General features: G+C 38.6%; 1 protein-coding gene across 1 annotated transcript; it reads left to right on the top strand.

Annotated features, from left to right (window-relative positions):
- Nucleotides 1-535: 535 nt before the first annotated feature.
- On the top strand, nt 536-20,030 carry dlat (dihydrolipoamide S-acetyltransferase). Its single transcript, NM_001016320.3, is given in 14 exon segments — nt 536-808; nt 5,133-5,234; nt 6,142-6,266; nt 10,263-10,404; nt 10,836-10,962; nt 12,272-12,456; nt 13,560-13,713; nt 15,062-15,129; nt 15,959-16,063; nt 16,509-16,616; nt 17,378-17,496; nt 17,793-17,955; nt 19,231-19,367; nt 19,898-20,030. Coding segments are annotated over 14 exon segments (1,887 nt in total). The 5' UTR covers nt 536-586; the 3' UTR covers nt 20,028-20,030.
- The last annotated feature ends 1,708 nt before the right edge of the window (nt 20,031-21,738 follow it).

Below are 21,738 nucleotides of genomic sequence, written 5' to 3'. Positions count from 1 at the left end.
AATGTACAATAACCGGAAAACTATTTTACTGCTGAACGTTTTCTTTCTCAATCTGAGGAGTTCTCCGGTTTCACAAGGTACAAGACCCGCTGAACTCCTCGTGTGGTCACCTTGTCCCCGTAACCTTGTTGCCAGGAGCTACTGTCAGTCACTGGCACACCCCTGCCCCGCCTCTCCCAGTCCTTACTGCCTAACAACAGGGAGCCTAGGGAGGGCAGTGCACAGAATCATGGGAAGTTTTAAAGTTAAATATACTTTTCACCATCTTTCTGCTCCATTGAGATATTTAATATAGGCCCACAGATCTAATAGTGAATTTCTATTGACTGATAGAATAAAAAACTACTAAGAAGCATTATTTCATGCATATGCACAGCCAACAATGGTGTTTTACAATGTATACATATACGCTGAAAAATCCCTACGGGAGTAGCAATGTGGCGACGGAGATCAAAACACTGCAGAAGAAATAGCGCCCTCTTGTGTGTGGGGGAGGCGTAACCTGTTTCGGTCTTCCTTTACAGTGTTGCCGGGGAGGTCATTGAGAAAGGAGAGAACCGAGGCCTAGAGCGTGCCCTCCATAGCAATGCTCCGCCTGTGCCTGAGGCTCCGCGCCCCGGCTCGCTCTGTTTTATCCGGTCGGAGCCAAGCTGCGTCGACATGTCGGTACCGAAGGCTTCATTTGGGACCCGTGAACCGGCTGAGAGGCTTGGTCGGGTCTCCGGCAAATGTTCCAGCAGTAAAGGGAGCTTTGAGGCAGGGAACAGCCTCTGGAAGGAGATGGTACAGCCTACCTCCCCACCAGAAGGTAACGTGCCAGTGTAGGAAGTAGTGATAAGGGCTGGACCAGGGGCTCACTTACTGGGCAGGTATTATTGTGGCAGCTATTTGACCTAGGGGGTCAGGGTATCAGTTGGCCAAAAATACCAGCTAGGTCTGCGCTTTGCTGCTAATGGTGCAGGGGAGGATGAATTTCAGTCTGCTGAAGGCCATTATTTGCCTGTTTGTGCATAAATGCAAGTTACAAGCAGGGAGTGTGCAATCGTCCCCCAATTTACAACCTGCCTGTTATAAGAGTGCTCTAATAGCAATGCCATGGAAAAAAAAAACTATAAAAAGCCCAAACGCATTCAAACTGCATGAATTGCAATATGCCAGGGGTATGATTTCAAATAGGCTCTGGGATTTGAAGTACAAGGCCAAACATCTGCAGTATATAAAGTATGGTCAGTGGCAATTTACAGCAGCCCCTCTGGCATTTGCTAGAGTATGCAGATTGCTGATTACTGGACCAGTATGAGGCAATTTGGGATTACTTTACAAAACTGAAGTGATGTTTTCCACCGGCAATTTACATTATTGCTGGTGGGAAAGCATTTTCAGGAGATTAGTCATCAGCAGCAGAGCAGATATATATATATTGGGTGCCTAATTTCCACGTGTGCCATCAGCCTTATACATATAGCATGCCAAACATGATGGTGTAAATGCTGAATTGCAAGCTCAAATTGCATACCAGTGGCAAATGTAGGCCTGAAAGGCTGCATTTATCAGTATGTGGATGGCCAGTTAGTCAGGAATCCGCTTTGATGGATGAAGTGAACTAAAATAAAGTAAATATGGGCTATATTAACCAAGGTACTTGCCTAGGTTTTGCTGTGTAAATTATTCCTTTGTTTATGGATTTTACCCTTAGCATTGCTTGCACATTCCAGATACCATCAATTCTATTAATCAGTTGATTTGATTGATAGTAAAGAATATGGTACTGGTGCAGTTAGCGCTGACCTAGAGCTTGCACTGGTGAAACCACAGTAACAACGTGCTTTGGCAGCTCACTTGGAAAGCAGTGTCCATAAAATGTTTTTAATCCAAGCAATATAATTATTATCAAAACTCTAAAATGTATGAACACAACAAGTTTATGCTACTGAACCTGAAAATGTACAAACATGTTCGGTTGCAGTGGGTTCAGTGCTCAGTGCAACTCATAAGCAGCATTTAGCACTGACACCTATCCAAATCTTTAATCCCAGTGCAAGTAACACAGGTAAACCAAATTGTTAAACCTGGAGGATAGTTATTTTTTTTTTTAAAAAAACAAACTATTGTTATCATTTGTTAAATATGTTCCTTCATAAATCGGCTCTGTGTCCCTTGTACGTATAAAATATGTATTGTGTGGCTCGTACCCTTGACCTCAGGGAGACTCAAAACATTCAACATTAAGGGCAAAGACACATGAAGCTAATAGTAGCACCTACAAAAATAGACAAGTGCTAACCATTTACTGATAATTGTCTCTATGTGTATTTAGCAGAGGACATTCTCAGTATTGTCTATTGCAGGGTGTTTAGTAGGGGTGACAAGTAGCTGCTACTAAGTAGCTCTGTGTGTCTTCACCCTAAGAGGTTTTGCTGTGGGTGGTTTCTGGGCAGTCCAGTAGGTGCACCCATAGATTGCCATTATAAAATCATGGAAGGTGGACATGCTTGGCTGCTCACATACCAACTAATTGGCTTCTGTTTTCAGGGTTTCCGGAGAGCCAATAGACTGTTGGCAGCATGTATTATCTGGGTATTTTAGGGAGAATTTGAGTATAGTTAGGATCCATCCATAAAACACAAGTTGTTTGTGTATGCTGAAATCCACTGCATGATGGCTTCCAGTGGCATTCTTTTGTAACTGAGAAGCTTAACCTTTTCTTTTAGTGCTGCTTTAGTTTGTGTATTTATTCTGCAGTGTATCAGAATCTCATTGATTATATTGATATTAATTTTTCTTTTTAATTGCAAGCTTTTCTTTTTTTTTTCTCTGTGTACTTGCTCTCAGTCTATTCAACTCCTGCATGCCACATTTGATTAATTCCTCATGGCTTCCTAAGTGTAACTGTATAATGAGCCATTGTGTATGTCGAAATGCATCCTTGCATAATTATGACTATTATGAGCATTTAAACCAGTGTTTAGGGGGACCCAAATTAAATTGGTGAATCATCTTTTTGATACCTTAATAGCTATTTTCTATTGAAGGAAGAAATCCCCAATTAGTAAAGGACATAGTGGACTCCACCCTAAACTGAATGGTACCCCATTGCCTTCCTTCTAGACCTGCATGCTAATTATGGTTTATTAACAACAAGTATTGAGAAAAAGGGTCAGAAGAATTAGGATCACTGGCCTATGGATGTACCATTTACCTTGGCATACTAAATAATTTCTTTGTTTTGCTAACCTGCTGGAGTTACCCTAGAACTGGGGTTTGTATTGACATGGAGCTCCATAGAGTACCTTTGAATCACATTAGATTACCCTATTTGCTCTTTGTGTGTTTGCAAGCCAGCAGAAAATGAAAAGGGCACAAATTGGCCATTCTTTTTTTTTTTTTTTTTTTTTTTACTCAACTTTACAAACTCTCCTCGGCACTCACCATGCACTAAATTAGTTTAAACTGTGTTGAAGAAAGTACAGTTTATCTTGCATTAAACATACATGTCATCAGCTTACCTAGACACTGAAAAGGCTGTAGCCCTCTATGGATCTACTAATTTTGGCCCAAAGCCTATAGAACTGCAGGATTTGTGAAGTCCATATTAAAGGGTTTGTTTACTTAAAATTCACTTTTAGTATGGTGTAGACAATGTGTGAGCCACACTCAGATGTAAAAAGTGTTAGCGAGCTACACAAGCATGAAAAAGGTTCTTTGGGGATGCCAAATAAGGGCTGTGATTGGCTATTTGGTAGCCCCATGTGGACTGCTAGCCCTACAGGAGGCTCTGCTTGAAGTAAAACTGTGTTTCTGTGCTTCCAAAACTTCCCTGCAAGCCAGAAATTTAAAAATGGGCACCTACTTTGAGGCTACGGGGAGGAACATTAAAGGGGCAACATGTTGCTCATGAGTCACTTGTTGGGGATCCCTGGCGTAGACACTGATATTTAGAGACAGTTTTCAGATGGTTTTGTGTTTTATTTTTTGTTGTTTCTCAGTTATTTAGCTTTTTGTTTATATGCTCTTTAATTTCAGCAGATATCTGGTTGTTAGGGTCTTGTTTACTTTAGCAACCAGGCAGTGGGTTAAATGAGAGACTGGAATATTATAGGGAGAGAGATTGAATAGAAAGATAAATAATAAAAACTAATAATAATAAAATTATTAGCTCACAAAGCAGTAAATTTTGACTGGAAAGATGTAGAAGTGGAAGGCAAATTATTAAACTATAAATAAAATAAATAATGCTTAGTTGCATGCATAGTTGCTATGAATATGACATTTTATAACATTCTAAAAGCTAATGTAAAGATGAACCACCCCTTTAATCCTATATGTGGACTGTCAACTTGTATGTTAAACATTTAAAGGAGAATGCAAGTCAAAATTTAAAAAGCATACTGCCCAATAGTCCTCCTATTGTTTAGTAAAAACGCCACACTTTTGGCTCACCTAATCAAATATTTACTGTCACACTTACTTTACATTTTCTAGAACAGGCAGCCATCTCTAAAAAGGTATTCTCCCTTCCTTTCCCTCCTTGCTTCATACTGCACATGTGTTTCATTCCCTCCCCCCTCCCCTCTGCCAGATCTGCTTCTGATTGGCTGGTGGGCATGTGTAGCTCAGAACAGGAGACAGGATCAAGTTACATGCTCAGAGAATAGGAAGGCTGCCGCTGGCAGCCTACAGGAAGGGGAGAGAGATTTCAGTAATGTCACTGGAGTCTTCACACTGCTGTAGGCTGCCAGCACCATATCTCAGAGAAGCAAGCAGGGATCTGGGAATTTAGATATGCAGTAAGTACTTTAAAAAGAATGCCTTTAGACTTACTTTTAATTTATATTAACCTTTCATTGTCCTTTAAGAATTGGTATCCATCCAAACTTTAAATTCCTAATGTTTATTTGGTACAGGAGTGTAAAACTGGGAAAGATATTATATAAACATTTATGGCTAAGATTTAAAATGGAACAAAATTAGTCCTCCATGAAAATGTTTATACTGTATTGTTCACCATGCTATACTTTAATTTTGTTTTGACAATATTATGTTAACATATAAATTAATGCATTTAAATGCCCTTAACAGTAATATTTTTCTACCTTTGTTAATCATTTATGAGCAAATGTTTTTGTTTGTAGGTGCCTTTGCCTGCCTTGTCTCCCACCATGCAGATGGGAACCATAGCTCGCTGGGAAAAGAAAGAAGGTGATAAAATTAATGAAGGGGATCTAATTGCTGAGGTAACAAATTATTTTTAATCTATAGTGTAGTGAGAATGACTGTCCTTTACATGAGAAAACACATACAACACGAAGGGCTCTATCTTGCACAAAATATGCCTTTATTATGAGTCTATTTTATTTATATTCAGAAATGTAGTAGTTTAAATCACTTATATTATATTACGCATGCTGCTCACCACTGGAAAGTTCACTCACTTTCTGTTCATTCCTATGGTATTTTTTAGAAACGTATTTATCAATAGGTAAAATAGTTTACCATTTTATACAAATGCTTCTAAAAATCCTGTTGGAATAAATAGAAAGTGGGTGAATTTTACTGTGATGTGCTCAAATTTCACACTTTGGTCCAGAATGCACTGAACAATATGGGGCAGATGTTTAATCCCCAGTTCAGTGGACTCATCTTCTGAGTTAATTTGGTTGATCAGACCTACTGGTACAGTTGATTGACAAAAACCTAAAAAAAAAAAAAACAACCTGGAAATGCATGGGCTCTGTATCCAACTGATACCCCCATGGGCCTATCAGGAATCTACACATAGCCAAATGAGCTAATATCTGTATAATTGCCTTATTTTCAGCATTCAAAAGTGGAAAAAATGCCCCCAAGTTAAGACAGTTGGTATCCAATTAATAGCTACCATTTTCTCAGAAAACCAATAAACTGTGATTAGTGGCATGCAAACATCTCCTTTTCTTTGTCTCTCTCTCTCATATTCTTCAAAACAATACTATGTTTTTTTTTTTTTTTAGCCTTAAAGTGCAATGTCTCAGTAGGACAAGTTATGTTTGTCAGGCTTTACTTTTCCTTTAAAAATGAATGTTCAACCAATAACCGTGGTGCTGGTACAGCGTTGAACTCCAGCCAGGGTTATATACCATATCTTGTTTCTCTTATGTTAAGGTTGAAACAGACAAGGCCACCGTGGGTTTTGAGAGTCTGGAGGAGGGTTATATGGCTAAAATTCTTGTGGCAGAAGGAACAAGGGATGTGCCCATTGGCTCAGTTATTTGCATTACTGTGGACAAGTGAGTATAAAATAAGAAGAGGCTTATGGTACATGCCTAATACAATAACGGGAAATTAATTTTCATTTGACAGGTGGAAAAAAGTGTCAACTTTTATATGATTTGTTTATAGATGCCTTTCACTGTATTCATTATTAAAGGAAAACTATACCCCCAAAATGAATTCTTAATCAACAGTTTATATTATGTTAAGTGACCTATTAAAGAATCTTGGCAAACTTGGCGTTGGAGCGGAAATATGATGTGATTGGTGTTGCTGAAACTTGGTTGAATGAGTCTCATGACTGGGCTGTTAATATTGGGGGGTATACATTGTTTCGGAGGGACAGGGGCAATAGGAAAGGAGGAGGAGTGTGTCTGTTCATTAAGCACGACTTAAAAGCAAATATTAAGGAGGAAGTGATGGGGGGAACAGAGGGAGCTGAATCCTTATGGGTTGAGCTTCTCACAGATAGTAAAGAATCTACCAAGCTAATTGTAGGGGTATGCTATAGACCCCCTAATGTAAGCGAAGAGGAGGAGGCCCAGCTCCTGTTGCAAATAGAAAAGGCTGCTAGTTTGGGGCAAGTGATAATAATGGGGGATTTTAATTACCCTGATATTGACTGGGGCAATAGTACTGCCAGGACAGTAAATGGGAACAAGTTTATAAACTTGCTGCACGACAACTTTATGTCACAGGTTGTTGAGGAGCCAACCAGGAACAATGCTATACTAGATCTAGTGATCTCTAATGACCCAGAACGTATAGCAAATGTGCAAGTGGTTGAACCCCTGGGTAATAGTGACCATAATGTTATTTCATTTGATGTTTGGTGCAGGAAACAAATTTACACGGGGGCAACAAAGACACTGAATTTTAGGAAGGCAAATTTTAGCTCCTTAAGGGCAGCGCTTCAGGGCATAGATTGGGGCATTATGTTTTTTGATAAAAATACAGAGCAGAAATGGTTGTCATTTAAAATGATATTAAATCATTACTGTTCTCAATTCATTCCATTAATAAGAAAAAGCAGAAGTGTTAAGAATCACCCTATGTGGCTTAACTCTGAGGTAAAGAAGTTAATAGGGAAAAAAAGGAAAGCTTTTAAGAAATATAAGTCAGAGGGGACAGTAGCTGCGTTTAATGAATATAAACACTATAACAAGTGTTGTAAAACAGCAATCCGGAACGCAAAGATAGAAAATGAGGAGCGCATCGCGGCCGAGGCCAAGACTAACCCCAAAAAGTTTTTTAAGTATATTAATAGTAAAAAGATGCAGGTTGAGGGTGTGGCCCCATTGAGTTATAATAACAATATGGTTACAGCGGATACAGAAAAGGCAGATGTGCTTAACCAGTTCTTTTCTTCTGTGTATACAGTAGAGGAGCCAGTGGGCCAAGTCTTACCCAATAGCTTCACTGTTGCCTCAGCTCCAACGACACAGTGGTTGGCACAGGATATGGTGCTTAAAGGGTTACACACGATAAATGTAAACAAGGCACCTGGGCCAGATGGAATACACCCTCGGGTACTGAGAGAGCTAGGGGCAGAATTGCAGTGGCCCTTGTTTCTGATATTCTCAGACTCGCTCTCATCAGGTATGGTACCTAGGGATTGGAAGAAGGCGAATGTCACTCCCATATTTAAAAAGGGAGAAAGATCTCAGCCTGGCAATTATAGGCCTGTAAGTTTGACATCCGTGGTGGGCAAGTTATTTGAAGGCTTGTTAAGGGATCACATTCAAAATTATGTAGTGGAGAATGGCATTATGAGCAGTAATCAGCATGGCTTTATGAAGGACAGGTCATGTCAGACCAATTTAATTGCTTTTTATGATGAGGTAAGTAAGAAGCTGGACAGTGGGGATGCAGTAGATATCATCTATTTGGATTTTGCCAAAGCATTTGATACCGTTCCCCACAAACGACTGCTTTCTAAGCTAAGGTCTATTGGTCTTAGTGAAGTCGTTTGCACATGGATAGAAAACTGGCTACAGGATCGGGTACAGAGGGTGGTTGTTAATGGCACATTCTCTACTTGGAGTAAGGTTCTCAGTGGGGTCCCTCAGGGTTCTGTACTGGGTCCCCTTTTGTTTAATTTGTTCATAAATGACTTGGGGGAGGGTATTATGAGTAATGTATCAGTGTTTGCAGATGACACAAAACTCTGCAGACCAGTCAATTCTATCCAGGATGTGACATCCCTGCAGCAGGATCTTGACCAACTGGCAATCTGGGCAGCTAAGTGGCAGATGAGATTTAATGTGGATAAATGTAAGGTCATGCACCTGGGATGTAAAAATATGCAAGCCCCGTATACCCTTAATGGGACTGCACTAGGCAAATCCCTAATGGAGAAGGACCTTGGAGTCCTTGTAGATAATAAACTTGGCTGTAGCAAGCAATGCCAGGCAGCAGCTGCAAGGGCAAACAAGGTTTTGAGCTGTATTAAAAGGGGTATAGATTCACGGGAGGAGGGGGTTATTCTTCCCCTTTACAGAGCGCTGGTAAGGCCCCATCTAGAATATGCTGTTCAGTTTTGGTCTCCAGTGCTCAAACGGGACATTATTGAGTTAGAGAGGGTCCAGAGAAGGGCAAGTAAGCTGGTAAAGGGTCTGTTGGGTCTGTTTACACTGGAGAAGAGGCGCCTAAGAGGTGACATGATAACTATGTATAAATATATAAGGGGATCATATAATAACCTTTCTAATGTTTTATTTACCAGTAGGTCCTTCCAACGGACACGAGGGCACCCACTCCGTTTAGAAGAAGGGAGGTTCCATTTAAATATTCGGAAAGGATTTTTTACAGTGAGAGCTGTGAAGTTGTGGAATTCCCTCCCCGAATCAGTCGTACTGGCTGATACATTATATAACTTTAAGAAGGGGCTGGATGGATTCTTAGCAAGTGAGGGAATACACGGTTATGGGAGATAGCTCTTAGTACAAGTTGATCCAGGGACTGGTCCGATTGCCATCTTGGAATGGCATTTTTTTTGGAATGGGAATTTTTTCCCCTCTGAGGCAAATTAGAGAGGTTTCAGATGGGGTTTTTTGCCTTCCTCTGGATCAACTTGTAGTTAGGCAGGTTAGGTATAGGCATTATGGTTGAACTTGATGGACGTATGTCTTTTTTCAACCCAACTTACTATGTTACTATGTTACTATCAGTAAATGTTGCCCTTTTACATCCCTTCCCTTGATCCACCATTTAGTGATGGGCTGTGTGCCCCCTTAGAGATCAGATGACCAGAAATAATGCAGGAGGAAGTGTGGATTAATTGGCTGATATGGCCTAGCATGTGTGTGTGCCTTGGCTTGTTTGTGTGCACTGTGAATCCTATGATCCCAGGAGGTGGCCCTTAATTCTTACAATGGCAATTTTCTATTTATAAGTATATTTTTATGATTAATATTTACTAACAATTTTTTTCATGTTAGATACAAAAAGATCAGAATGTCATGTTAGATCAGAAAAAAACGGATGTTTTAAATTTGTTATTGCTTTTTTTTTTTTTTGGATCTTTTAATATATGACTAGACATTAGTGGTTTTAGTGGAAATAAGTTTATTGGTGGTTTCAAAAATCTCTAAAACTATGAAAAGGCGATGATTACCTGAACAGGTAAGGGATTCATTATCCAGAATGCTTGGGATCTGGTAAGGGGACTTTCCATAATTTGGATCTCCTACATTAAGTCTGCAAAAAAAAAAAATATTTAAACTGTAATTAAACCCAATAGTATTGTTTTGGCTCTAATAAGGATTAATTATATCTTAGTTGGGATCAAGTACAAGGTACTGTTTTATTATTACAGAGAAAAAGGAAACCATTTTTAATTGAATTATTTGATTAAAATAGAGTCTATGGATTCAGAACTTTCTGGATAAGGGGTCCAATACCTGTACTAAAGGTTTTTAAAAATATCCTTGATTTCTTTTGAAAACCCATTTTCTTTTTGCATAAATAACCAGGTCCTTAATAGTGATTTACCTATTTTTTTTATATCTTAGACCAGAGTTTATTGACGCTTTTAAAAATTACACACTGGACTCCACGGCTGCAACTCCACCAAGTGTGTCAGCTGCTACACCATCACCACCACCTCCTCCTGCAGTTCAAGCCCCGGGTAGCACTTACCCCAACCATATGAAAGTAAGTGATTTCATCAAATAAAAACATGAATGCATTTGTTTCAGATTGTATATACTTGATCAAAACATAGAGTATAATACCTATTCATTTATCAGTGTCATGTAAAATTTTACAAAATATTTTAAGCTTTAATGGCATTACAGAAAATGTATTTGTTGATAGAAGACTGTTGTGCCTTAGCATAAGAAGCTGGTATTATTTTTACTAGTCAATAACTGCTGGTCATTATATATACTTTCTAGGTGCTACACGGTGTTGTGTAATTGTTAAAGCATAGAAAGACAGGCTGAAGGAATGCAGTAGAGAGCAAAAGTCTGGCAGATAAGGTTAATTTAGTTTGGCATAATATTGGCTAATGCTTTTTTTTACCTTTTTATAATGAATTTGGTGTTTGACTTTGTGTATAGAATGTCTTCCTTCTCTGTTGTTAGATCTGTCTGCCTGCACTTTCTCCAACCATGACCATGGGTACAGTGCAAAAGTGGGAAAAGAAGGTTGGTGAGAAGCTCAGCGAGGGAGACCTTCTGGCTGAAATTGAGACAGACAAAGCTACTATAGGTAGTTACAGTTTTAAGCGCTGTCATATTATACCAAATGTCAGATTTCTTCAGTGGTGTGTTTTGTGATTGTTATTTGTTGGAAGTCGTAGTTGATATATAACTTTAGAAAGGGCTAGATTAGAAATGTAAGATAAAACTAAATATGTAAGTACTTATGATACTAATCTTAAGAGTTTTTCAGATTTTTGATGCTGGCTTTTGTGCGACAATACAAAAGAGTCGCTGTTAACCTCTGACAAGTTGAAAAGTCTCAGTTTTTCGTGACCACAATATTTTTTTTTTATATATATATATATATATATATATATATATAAAACACAGTCCACACGACAGCACCACACTCCAAAATCTGCTGCTCTGCAGTTGCCCCTGTGCACGGGATATCATATAAATATCAAAATAAAACAGCCAGCACCAAGGGTCTTTGTGTTTCAAAAAATCTCTCGTGTATTAAAATTGCATGTACAACCGACGTTTCGGTCCCTTTTGGGACCTTTTTCAAGGTGCAAATACATACAGCAACTCAGTTTAAATAGCCTCCTCCCATGAATCCAGGGAGGGCCAGTGACATCATATGCATATTAACCCCATAGTGACCATTAATACCATATACTAATTATATATTTTATAAAAGTGCATTCATACTTCATAATAAATCTGTTGTTTAACTAGATTGGGGTATTGAATATGTGCAACAGATTTATTATGAAGTATGAATGCACTTTTATAAAATATATAATTAGTATATGGTATTAATGGTCACTATGGGGTTAATATGCATATGATGTCACTGGCCCTCCCTGGATTCATGGGAGGAGGCTATTTAAACTGAGTTGCTGTATGTATTTGCACCTTGAAAAAGGTCCCAAAAGGGACCGAAACGTCGGTTGTACATGCAATTTTAATACACAAGAGATTTTTTGAAACACAAAGACCCTTGGTGCTGGCTGTTTTATTTTGATATATATATATATATATATATATATATATATATATATAAATGTCAGACATTTATGGAAATGAGTTTATTCAAATTTAAAAGATAAAAAAAAAAGTGAGAAAATTTGAGTTTTAGTAAATCTGCCATATATCTGAACATTTACCAGACCATGACAAGTCTCTTTTTAAATCAAGGATTGTAGCCTTATGTAACTGACCAAGTATTTTGTAAAGATTCGTAAAGTGTGGAGCTGCAATAGTCACAGGGATAGTAATATTTTATGGATATCTATGTGGTTGTACACACAATTTGTGAATATTTGTTCTGCTGTCACTTAATCTCTCTCATTTTCCTCTCACACACAAAGGATTTGAAGTGCCAGAAGAAGGTTATTTGGCTAAAATTCTTATCGAAGAAGGCACACGTGATGTACCTTTGGGCACCCCTCTTTGCATTATTGTTGAGAAAGAATCAGACATTGGCAGCTTTGAAGATTACAAAGAGTTAACTGGAGTAGCTGATATAAAACCTCAGCCTGCAGCTCCCACCCCAGTAAGAAATTCAAGTTGCACAGGCTTACTTAAAAAATGTTTTAAATATGTGCTCAAAGGGATAGTTGTACATTCCAGGTTTTAGGTGAAACATGTTACTTTGCCTATATAATAAAGTGTTGCTAATGTTTTCTAATGGAGTGCCCCCTCCTCCCTGGGTCACTGCTTACTAACAAGTTCCCCAACTTGGCTTGAAGGAGTGCAGCTTTGTCAGTGATGGCACACTTGGGGGCATAGCAGTGATTTCATAGGTTGGAACACAGATGTAAATGGTTCCCCCAGCCTAATAGGACATTGCTTATGGCTACAACCCTAACAACATGTGATAGCTTACATACTGCTGAACTCTGAATGCTTGTTGTTGAGGGAATGCAGCTGAACATAAAATGTGTGCATGTTTTACAGTTAAATTTGTTGTTTATCTATATATTTATTTATATTCAGGGCCTTAAAGGAGAAGGAAAGGCTAATTAATGTAGAGTTAATCTCAAGCTGCAGGCATACCTTCCGTTGTCTCAATAGTGCCCTTAAGTCTCCCCATATTTCTCCCATTCAGATGATCAGAAGCCTCATAGGAAAAGAAAACGCTGAGCTCTAAAAGTCCCCATAATGCCTTACTCCTGCACCAAGACCGGTGTACATGCTCAGTTTGTAAGACTATGAGGAAGCTTCCTGATGATTGGCTCAGATCACACATTCCTAAGGGGGGAAGGAGTTCATAGCATTCTTGAGGGAGGGGGAGCAGGAGAGAGGAGAGAGCTGTGTGTCTCTGGCACAGGAAAACAAAGAGACAACAAATACTGTATCTTTTGAAAGAGAACTCAGTGCAGCGTTTCTGTGAGTGCTTATGGTTGTATTTACCTTTCTGATAAAGCTTACATAGTTTTTACCTTTCCTTCTCCTTGAACAGTTAGATATAGATATTAGATGGTCTCTCTCTGTCTATTATTTATTGCCAAAGTACAGAATGATGCACTGAATGTGCAGGAAGTAGCTGGCTACATCATCAGAACCTAGAAAACAGTATTTTGCACACACATGTTACATTGCTACAGCAGTTTTAAAGGGCAATATAATATTTTGATTTTGCTTTTCTGTTTTAAGACTGCAGCTCCACCACCTGTCCCACAAGTAGCAGTGCCTCCCCCTGCTCCTACACCCAGCACTGCTCCTTCAGCTCCCAAAGGAAGGGTGTTTATAAGTCCGCTTGCCAGAAAGCTTGCTTCTGAAAAAGGAATTGATATAAAGCAAGTGAAAGGTGAGCATATTGAAAAAAACATTTCTGTGGGGAAAAAAAAAAGTTGTATAGAAGGATTCCTTGTCTGGAACCCTAACCATACTGACAGTTATATTTTATTTTTAAAATACTTCAAAGGGGATGTAAAGGCAAAAATAAAATTGCAGCTAATGCTTCTCCACCTAAAAAAAAAAGCATATTTGCAATATACTTTGGTTAGGAAATCTGCACAGTTCCTTTAAAATTATCGATCTTTTGCAGCTTAATTCACCACACTTCTGATCTCCCTCTAGAAGCGGCTTGCACAAATCTACTGACAACCGGCCAGTCAGAGTAACGATCCATGATGCTACATATTGCAAGGGGCAGGGAAGCAGAGCAGGGTTGTTTCTTACTGAGCTTAGCCTACATGATAAGCAAAAACATGAAATAATGCCACTCTGCTTCCCTGCCCTTTGGAATGCAGAGCAGGGCTGATTAATTCTCAGTACTCTGGTGGTCTGAATCTGACCAGCCGTCTGGCCTGTCAAAGGATTTCTGTAAGCTGAGTCCAGAGGCAGAGCAGACAAGTGGTAAATTGAGCTGCAGATGATCATTCATTTTAAAGAAACAGTACGGATTTTTTAACCAAAGTATATTGCAAATATACTTCATTTTAGTTGGAGAAGCATTAAGTGGAATATTACGTTTGCCTTCACATCCCCTTTAATTACCAGCTAAAAAGAAAACACCTTCAAATTCCTTATAGGTTGACAACGAGGAATATATCTGAGACGTCCAATTTAGCTAAAAATAACCCCTCATTGTTTTCTAACTTGTTCCAAAATGTTTTTCGTACCGTTATATGCTGTATTTGAATGTACTGACTTTGAAAGTGCTCACCTGTATTATGATTGCCTTGCATTATGTTATAAGCATTCACCTTTTTTTTTTATTATAATCTTTAGTGTCTAATATATAAATGGTGCCAAAAGGATTCAGCATAATAAAGCACAGCTGGGCTGTAGTTTTTGGGTCTTTGCAGCTATGGACCCATAACATACCCCTGGATCATCAAATTTAAGCCTTCAGATAAGCAGCAATGCTCAAAATATTTCCTAGTGTAATGGCTTCTGTATTATGCCTAAAGTGTTATTCAGTGCAAGATGCACCTGCCTTGGTTTCAAATAGATGTCATAAAATATAATAGATTATACAGCATATCCTGTTAGACTCTGGTACTATTATCCTTCCCATAGTATGTATACATTTTTGTTGCGTGGGCAATTTTAAAAGTCTTTTGTGCAGATCAGTCTCAGAATAAAGCAGGGCAGGAGCTGGAAACGTTTGTGTATTTTTGTTTAACTTTTGTTGCCCTTTTCAATTTTAGGAAGTGGGCCAGAAGGAAGAATTACAAAGAAAGATATTGACTCATTTGTTCCTCCCAAAGCTGCTCCAGTAAGTGTGTGTGTGTGTCTGTATGTATAAATAAAATGCCTTTTCACAGGTAAATGCTAGTACAGGTATAGGACCCATTATCCAGAATGCTTGGGGCCAAGGGTATTCCGGATAAGGGGTCTTTCCATTTGGATTTTTATACCAACTTAAGAATCAATAAAACATTAATTAAACCCTATGGGATTGTTTTGCATCCAATAATTCAATAATTTAATAGTAATAAATCAATTACAAGGTACTGTTTTATTACTACAGAGAAAAAGGAAATCAATTTAAAAATTCTGAATAATTTGATTAAAATGGAGTCTATGGGAGACGGGCTTTCGGGATAACGGGTTTCTGGTAAGGGATCCCATACCTGTACTTTATTCTGGTTCAAGTCATAAAGGGGCAATTCGTCTTTCCATTAACTTTTAGTATGATGCAGATGGTGCAGGCAGTGGTTTAAATAAGAGGCTGGAATATGAATTGGAGAGGGGCTGAAGTAATAAAAAGTAACAACAACAAAACTGTAGAAACGTTATGTTTTCTTTAAGAGAATATTTACATTTTATTTTATTTGATGCTTTTACTTTTTTTGTATTGGGTTTATTTTATGTTTAAATTATTTTTTAGTAGACAAATTATAGTGATCCAGCACCAGAGCATTATGGATATGGCTGGATGGTAACGTGCTGGCCAAACTTAGCTATGTGCATCAAGCTACCAGACTTTCATATGAAAGAAATATGCATATCAGAATTGTGCCAAAATTTATACCAGGGACAGAATTTCTGTGTTGAAACCAAGATATTGTCTTTTATAGATATTGTCTTTTATTTGCTTATAGGTTCCTGCTGCAGCCCCAGCCCCTGCAGTTGCTGTACCATCTCCAGCTGTGGCTGCTGTTCCCAGTGGAGTCTTCACGGATGTGCCTATTAGTAATATTCGCAGGGTAAGACAACTATATTTCCCCAGTTGTCTGGGAAAGTGTATTCCATTAATGTGGTCTTTTTAACCAGCTGGGTAAGTGAATCCAAGTTGTTTTAGCTGGAGCTAAAAATGTCTCCATTTCTCCATTACTTTGGGTAGTTAATTATAGAGCATAGAATGAGGTTGTTCTTTTGGCAATAGTGGCTTTGACAATATTGATCAGAAAAATTTTGGGTATTTGGGACAGGGAGTTATTTGTGGGCTCAGGCCTAAATTTTATGCACCAATAATGCCTGTGATTGGTTGGTCACAGCGGTTAGGTCTTCTGCTACAGAGCAGAACGCAACAAGTTTTTGGGGGGAGTCATATTTAAACAACATTTTTGACAAATAATACTGTTTATATAGTCAATGCAAGTAGTCTGCTATTTTATGCTGTTAACTGGTTCTGTGCTCCTGCCATTTTAGGTAATTGCTCAGCGACTCATGCAGTCCAAGCAAACCATACCACACTACTATTTATCTATTGATATAAATATGGGAGAAATCGTACAGCTGCGAAAAGAGCTCAATGAGGTAAGTGGTACAGTGAGCCTGCTACAATACACTGGTGTTTAGTTGGGGGTAAAATTTATTTGGGGATTACATGTTTAAACAATACAGAGGGGTTACAGCCTGAATCTGAGGTGTGAACCATGCAGATGGCCAGTTAATCTCAGTACTAATACCATTTAAATCTTACATAAAGGTAAGCCATGAAAACAGCTAGACAGGTGGGGGGCCATACAGAGGGGGGTTGCGGGCCGCCAGTTGGACAGCAATGATCTAAGCAGACTGCACAATCCATGGAAGTGGGCCCTAAATCCCAAAGTCATCCAAGATATCGTAGAACAGTGGGGTCTCCCACAGGTGGACTTCATGACCTCTCGCCTGAACTGCAAAGTGCCGCAATTCATGTCCAGGTGCAGACTACACAGTATTGAGGATCCTTCCCTCCTTTGTCCCCATAGTCTCCACCTCCTGTATCGACCAGGACATTACCATTCCCACCTTTTGCCCTAGGCCAAAAAAATGGCCTTACATTCTCTAGATCCGGTCAGGGTTTTAAAATTCTATCTGTGCCTCACCAATGATCTGCCATCTATGTCTTACCTGCTTGTAACCCCCCCCAGAAGAAGACTGTCTGGAGAGTACTCTATGCCTGTACATAGTTTGGTTACTCTGTATTATTGTTTTCTTGTTGATTAAAACTGGCAGTATCAGGAAGTGATAGGGGGTATAGCAGCAGGAGAAGTGTTTATATTTCATTAATGACCTTATTCTACTGCTCTGAACAGGTTACCAAGGCTGACAACATTAAACTATCCGTTAATGACTTCATTATTAAAGCATCGGCTCTGGCATGTCTGAAAGTCCCAGAAGCAAACTCCTCCTGGTTGGACACTGTAATTCGACAGTAAGTTTGCTACCTTTCTCCATGGGTAAAAAGTGCAGAGGAAGAATATCAGTGATTGGCTATGTAATTAGAAATCCAAGTAAGACAGACCAGATGTAGATAGCATGTCTATAAACAAAAACGTGATTTCAAATTAAATTATTTTATCATTGTCTATAAATTGAAATAAGGCAAGACTGACTGGCTTTAAATTTGCCAGGAGAGTTAAACATTGAAAGCAAATACTTATATAAATACTTGTTCTAGCTCAGGAATTTGCTCAGCAAGATTCATGCTCAAGGTTTTGTGTCTTTTAGACATCATGTGGTTGATGTAAGTGTGGCAGTAAGCACCCCAGTTGGTCTGATAACTCCTATTGTGTTCAATGCCCATACCAAAGGGCTGGCAACCATTAGCAAAGATGTGCTGTCTCTAGCTACCCGGGCACGAGAAGGCAAGTTGAAACCTCATGAATTTCAAGTAAGTTTAAATGTAAAGTTCTGATCTATCTTATTAAACCATTTCCATAAAAATATACTTTTTGTATGTGCCATTGGATGACTCTAAATAGAAAACTGACACTTTAAGAACTAAGGGCGCCCCCCTGGGATATGATTTGCGTTGCACACAAACACACCAGGGCACACATACATGTTACGTCACATCTGCCAAGGAACGGACCACATTCTGTCTTTTACTCCCACACTACTTCCTATTACAGTTGGAATGTATATGTGATGCGGTATATACAATACCCAGTCCTCGGCGATCTTGATCCAATTGTGTTCCGTGAATTATGGCAGTGCAAGTGTAGTCTTGCAGCTGCTCCTCCGATCAACCCCTTTGACTGGGTCCCAAACGCTTACAAAGAAATATAGCAGGAGCGCATGTGTATAGAAACAAAAACAACTAATAGTGCAAAACTGCTTGACAATAAAGCTGTTTGATAGTGAAAAGAGGTGCAACCACCAAATAGATGTGTAAAAGGCTTATTCACTGTGCAAACCACCATATGCTGTTATGCAATATGCTCACCAGATGGCGATAGAAACTGGCCAAATGTGTAAGGAATATACAATATCAAGTTGCAGCCGTATCCCCAATTCGGGCACAAAAGGAGAAAAAACGGCAAATAGTGCAAGATTGTTTATTACAAAAAACTGCTAAAATCAAAGCTACTTACAAGATGTATAAGATAAAATGGTCATCAAAAACTCGCCACACAACATTACAGTTGGAGCTGCGTTATTTCCTATTAGTTGATCTCTCAGGAAGCACACAGCCAATCACTAAATGGTGATTCTAGGGAATAGATGTAAAAGGGCAATGTTTACTGATATATATATATATATATATATATCAGTAAGGTAAGCTTTTTAATAGGGCACTTAGTTTATGTTATATTGTCTAAGTATTTATTCTGGGATATAGTTTTTCTTTAACCATTCCTAAGGAAAAGTATTGGTAACTGGAAGTGTATAGCACAGTGTTAAAAAGCAACCCATGAACAGAGAACAATGTAATGCATACAGTCTTTTTATTTATTTATTTTTTTTGTTTTCTATGCATTCCTTGCTTGGCATGTACAAATTAAATGACCTCACTTTTCCTAGTGGGTTGGTACTGAAAGAAACATAGATCAGTGTGCATCCATTTTACTAAGGATCAGTTCTGTTAAGAGCACATACTAAAAATATCTCCTCTGGTCTAAAAACTAAGGCTAATTAAAACTAAGGCTATTTTTTTCTGTCTTAGGGTGGAACCTTCACTGTATCCAACTTGGGAATGTATGGAATCAAAAACTTCTCCGCAATAATTAACCCACCCCAGGCCTGCATCCTCGCTGTGGGAGGGTCAGAAAACAGACTGATACCTGCAGACAATGAAAAAGGGTAAGCACTAAATATTTTTTAATGCCAGACATTTGTAGGTACTCTCCACTGTTCGTCACAGACCTGAATTTTGGCTGGGTTCTGGACTCTTTTTGTCCAAGATTTCATCAGTTCCTCCTAAGCCTACACAAAGCTTATATAACATGTTGTACTAGCTGACCTGTTATTCCAAGGCTATCCATAATAGCAACATCATACGCCCAGATAATAGCCTAATTTGTTTTGCCATGTTGCTGAGCTTTCCTATCGCTCAATCTCTATAATAACACTAAGGCTGTACTGCATACATGGATTTGGTGGGACTTTAAGACTACAGCTATATGGTGGGTGAGCAAGCACAGCTGATGGCAAACACTTCTGCTTCATAGAAACTTATTTTCACATGTGTGGGATTGAAATACACAATTTACACAAACATATTTCATGGTCTGATGATATTGCTCAAAGTGATTCATGATGTAGAAAATTTGACTTTTTTTTCCAAAAAAAGTCTTTGTGCCTAACAAATATTTGCCCCGTTAATGTTTCAGCTTTGATGTTGCCAGTATGATGTCTGTTACATTAAGCTGCGATCACCGTGTTGTGGATGGGGCAGTCGGAGCACAGTGGCTTGCAGAATTCAAAAAATTCTTGGAGAAACCAACAACAATGCTGCTTTAAATACAAGTCTTTCCACAGCTAAAGGATCAACAATTACATATCCGAACAAGATATTTATATTCGCCTGTCTCCGATGACTCCTAATAAACATGCATCATTCTTTTTTATTTAAAAGAACAACTGCAACAAAATAGCACCTTGTTTTTTATTCTCTTAACTGTACAGATAGGCATTGTTTCACTTCGGTAACTATGTACATTTTTGACAGACTACAAATGCCGTGTTACGTGTAAAACTGTCATTGATAAAAATCTCCTTTTAAAGGTCAACATTTCCTGAACTTGACTAAAATAAATCAAAGGTCAGATTAACTGAAATAACCAAAGGTCTTATGTATTTTTAGTAGGATAATCTGTTCAGTGGGCAACTTAGATCAAAACGTGCTCATCTTTGTTTTTTAGATGTAATTTTTATGTGGTCCAATACAACTCTTATAAGAATGAACTAGAAAAACCAAATGGGATGTTGTGCAAACGTCAGAACCACCCTTTAGCATTGATATAATGGGCATCCATTTGTCAGTGCGAACATAGTATTGATTTCAGGGACTAGGTTTATGCTTGAACTGTGTTGAACTGCAGTAGGTGGGTTGGTTAAAGGGGTATTTCACCTTTAAATCAACTGTTAGTATGTTGGATATTTAAAATCAGTTTTGTATTTTTGTGGTTTATTATTTAGCTTATTGTTCAGCAGCTCTCCAGTTTGGAATTCCAGATGTTAGCTGGTTCCTATGGTCCAATTTACCCTAAAAATCAGGCAATAGTTTAAATGTAAGACTGGAAGATGAATCAGAAAGGCCTGTACAGGAAAAATAATAACAAAAAAAACTACAAAATTGTAGTAAAACTGTTTTTGGCCAAGTCAATGACAGCTGTAAGGAGTAGGAGGCTATTTTCAACATATGAAGACCAATTGAAAAGTTGATAAGAATAATACATACTGAATAACGAACATAACACAGTATCCCATAACAAACCTAAATAGGACATGATAATGGGTGGATTTGGTTTTTATTTAAAACCGTTGGATAAACAGTTTATATAGAAATTTGGTTGGCTTGGTAAAACATCACCTTGCAGATGTGATAAATCTGTAGAAATGGTAGTTATTCCACTGGTGACCATAACAATACCTAAGGGGCTTTATTTGGTAAAAACTTGCCACCAGTAGTGAACGAGTGTGCGCAGGGACACTCCAGTGTTGTAGGGTAGCATAAAAGGGACATAAGCTACCAGCTCAGAATTTCTATTAGGGATGTCTACCCAGCATGCTCTAAATGCAGCTCCGAACATTCCGATGGCAGCAGAGAGCTGGTGTGCTAGCAGATGCTGTTCCTGGCACTGCTTGCATAAATCAGTATAGAATATGGAACGAAAATAGCAGTGCCAGATTTAGATGCAGCATGTTCTACAAATATATAAAGGACAAGTAAGTTGACAAGTTAGATATTTTAATTGACATACCTGTACTTTATATCCAGTACATGTAAGATTTGAGTGCTTATATATCAGGCCAAAAACAGAGGCAGTCCAAACACACTTATATATGCTTGTCATAGCTTTGCCATCAGCCTACAGGCAGGTAGGAGCAATTTTGTTGCCCCTGTTGTCAGACGAAGGGGCGTCTTTGTGTTTGCACTAATAAACACACAGGGGGGGGTCTCCCTCGCTTGGAATTGCCACGTTGTGCCAGCGTATTTTTTCTGCTCAGT

The sequence above is a fragment of the Xenopus tropicalis genome, chromosome 7 (assembly GCF_000004195.4).
Source record: "Xenopus tropicalis strain Nigerian chromosome 7, UCB_Xtro_10.0, whole genome shotgun sequence".
NCBI classification, from domain to species: domain Eukaryota; kingdom Metazoa; phylum Chordata; class Amphibia; order Anura; family Pipidae; genus Xenopus; species Xenopus tropicalis.
The sequence above is the reverse complement of the archived record's forward strand: the minus strand, read 5'-3'. Positions and strand labels throughout refer to the sequence as shown.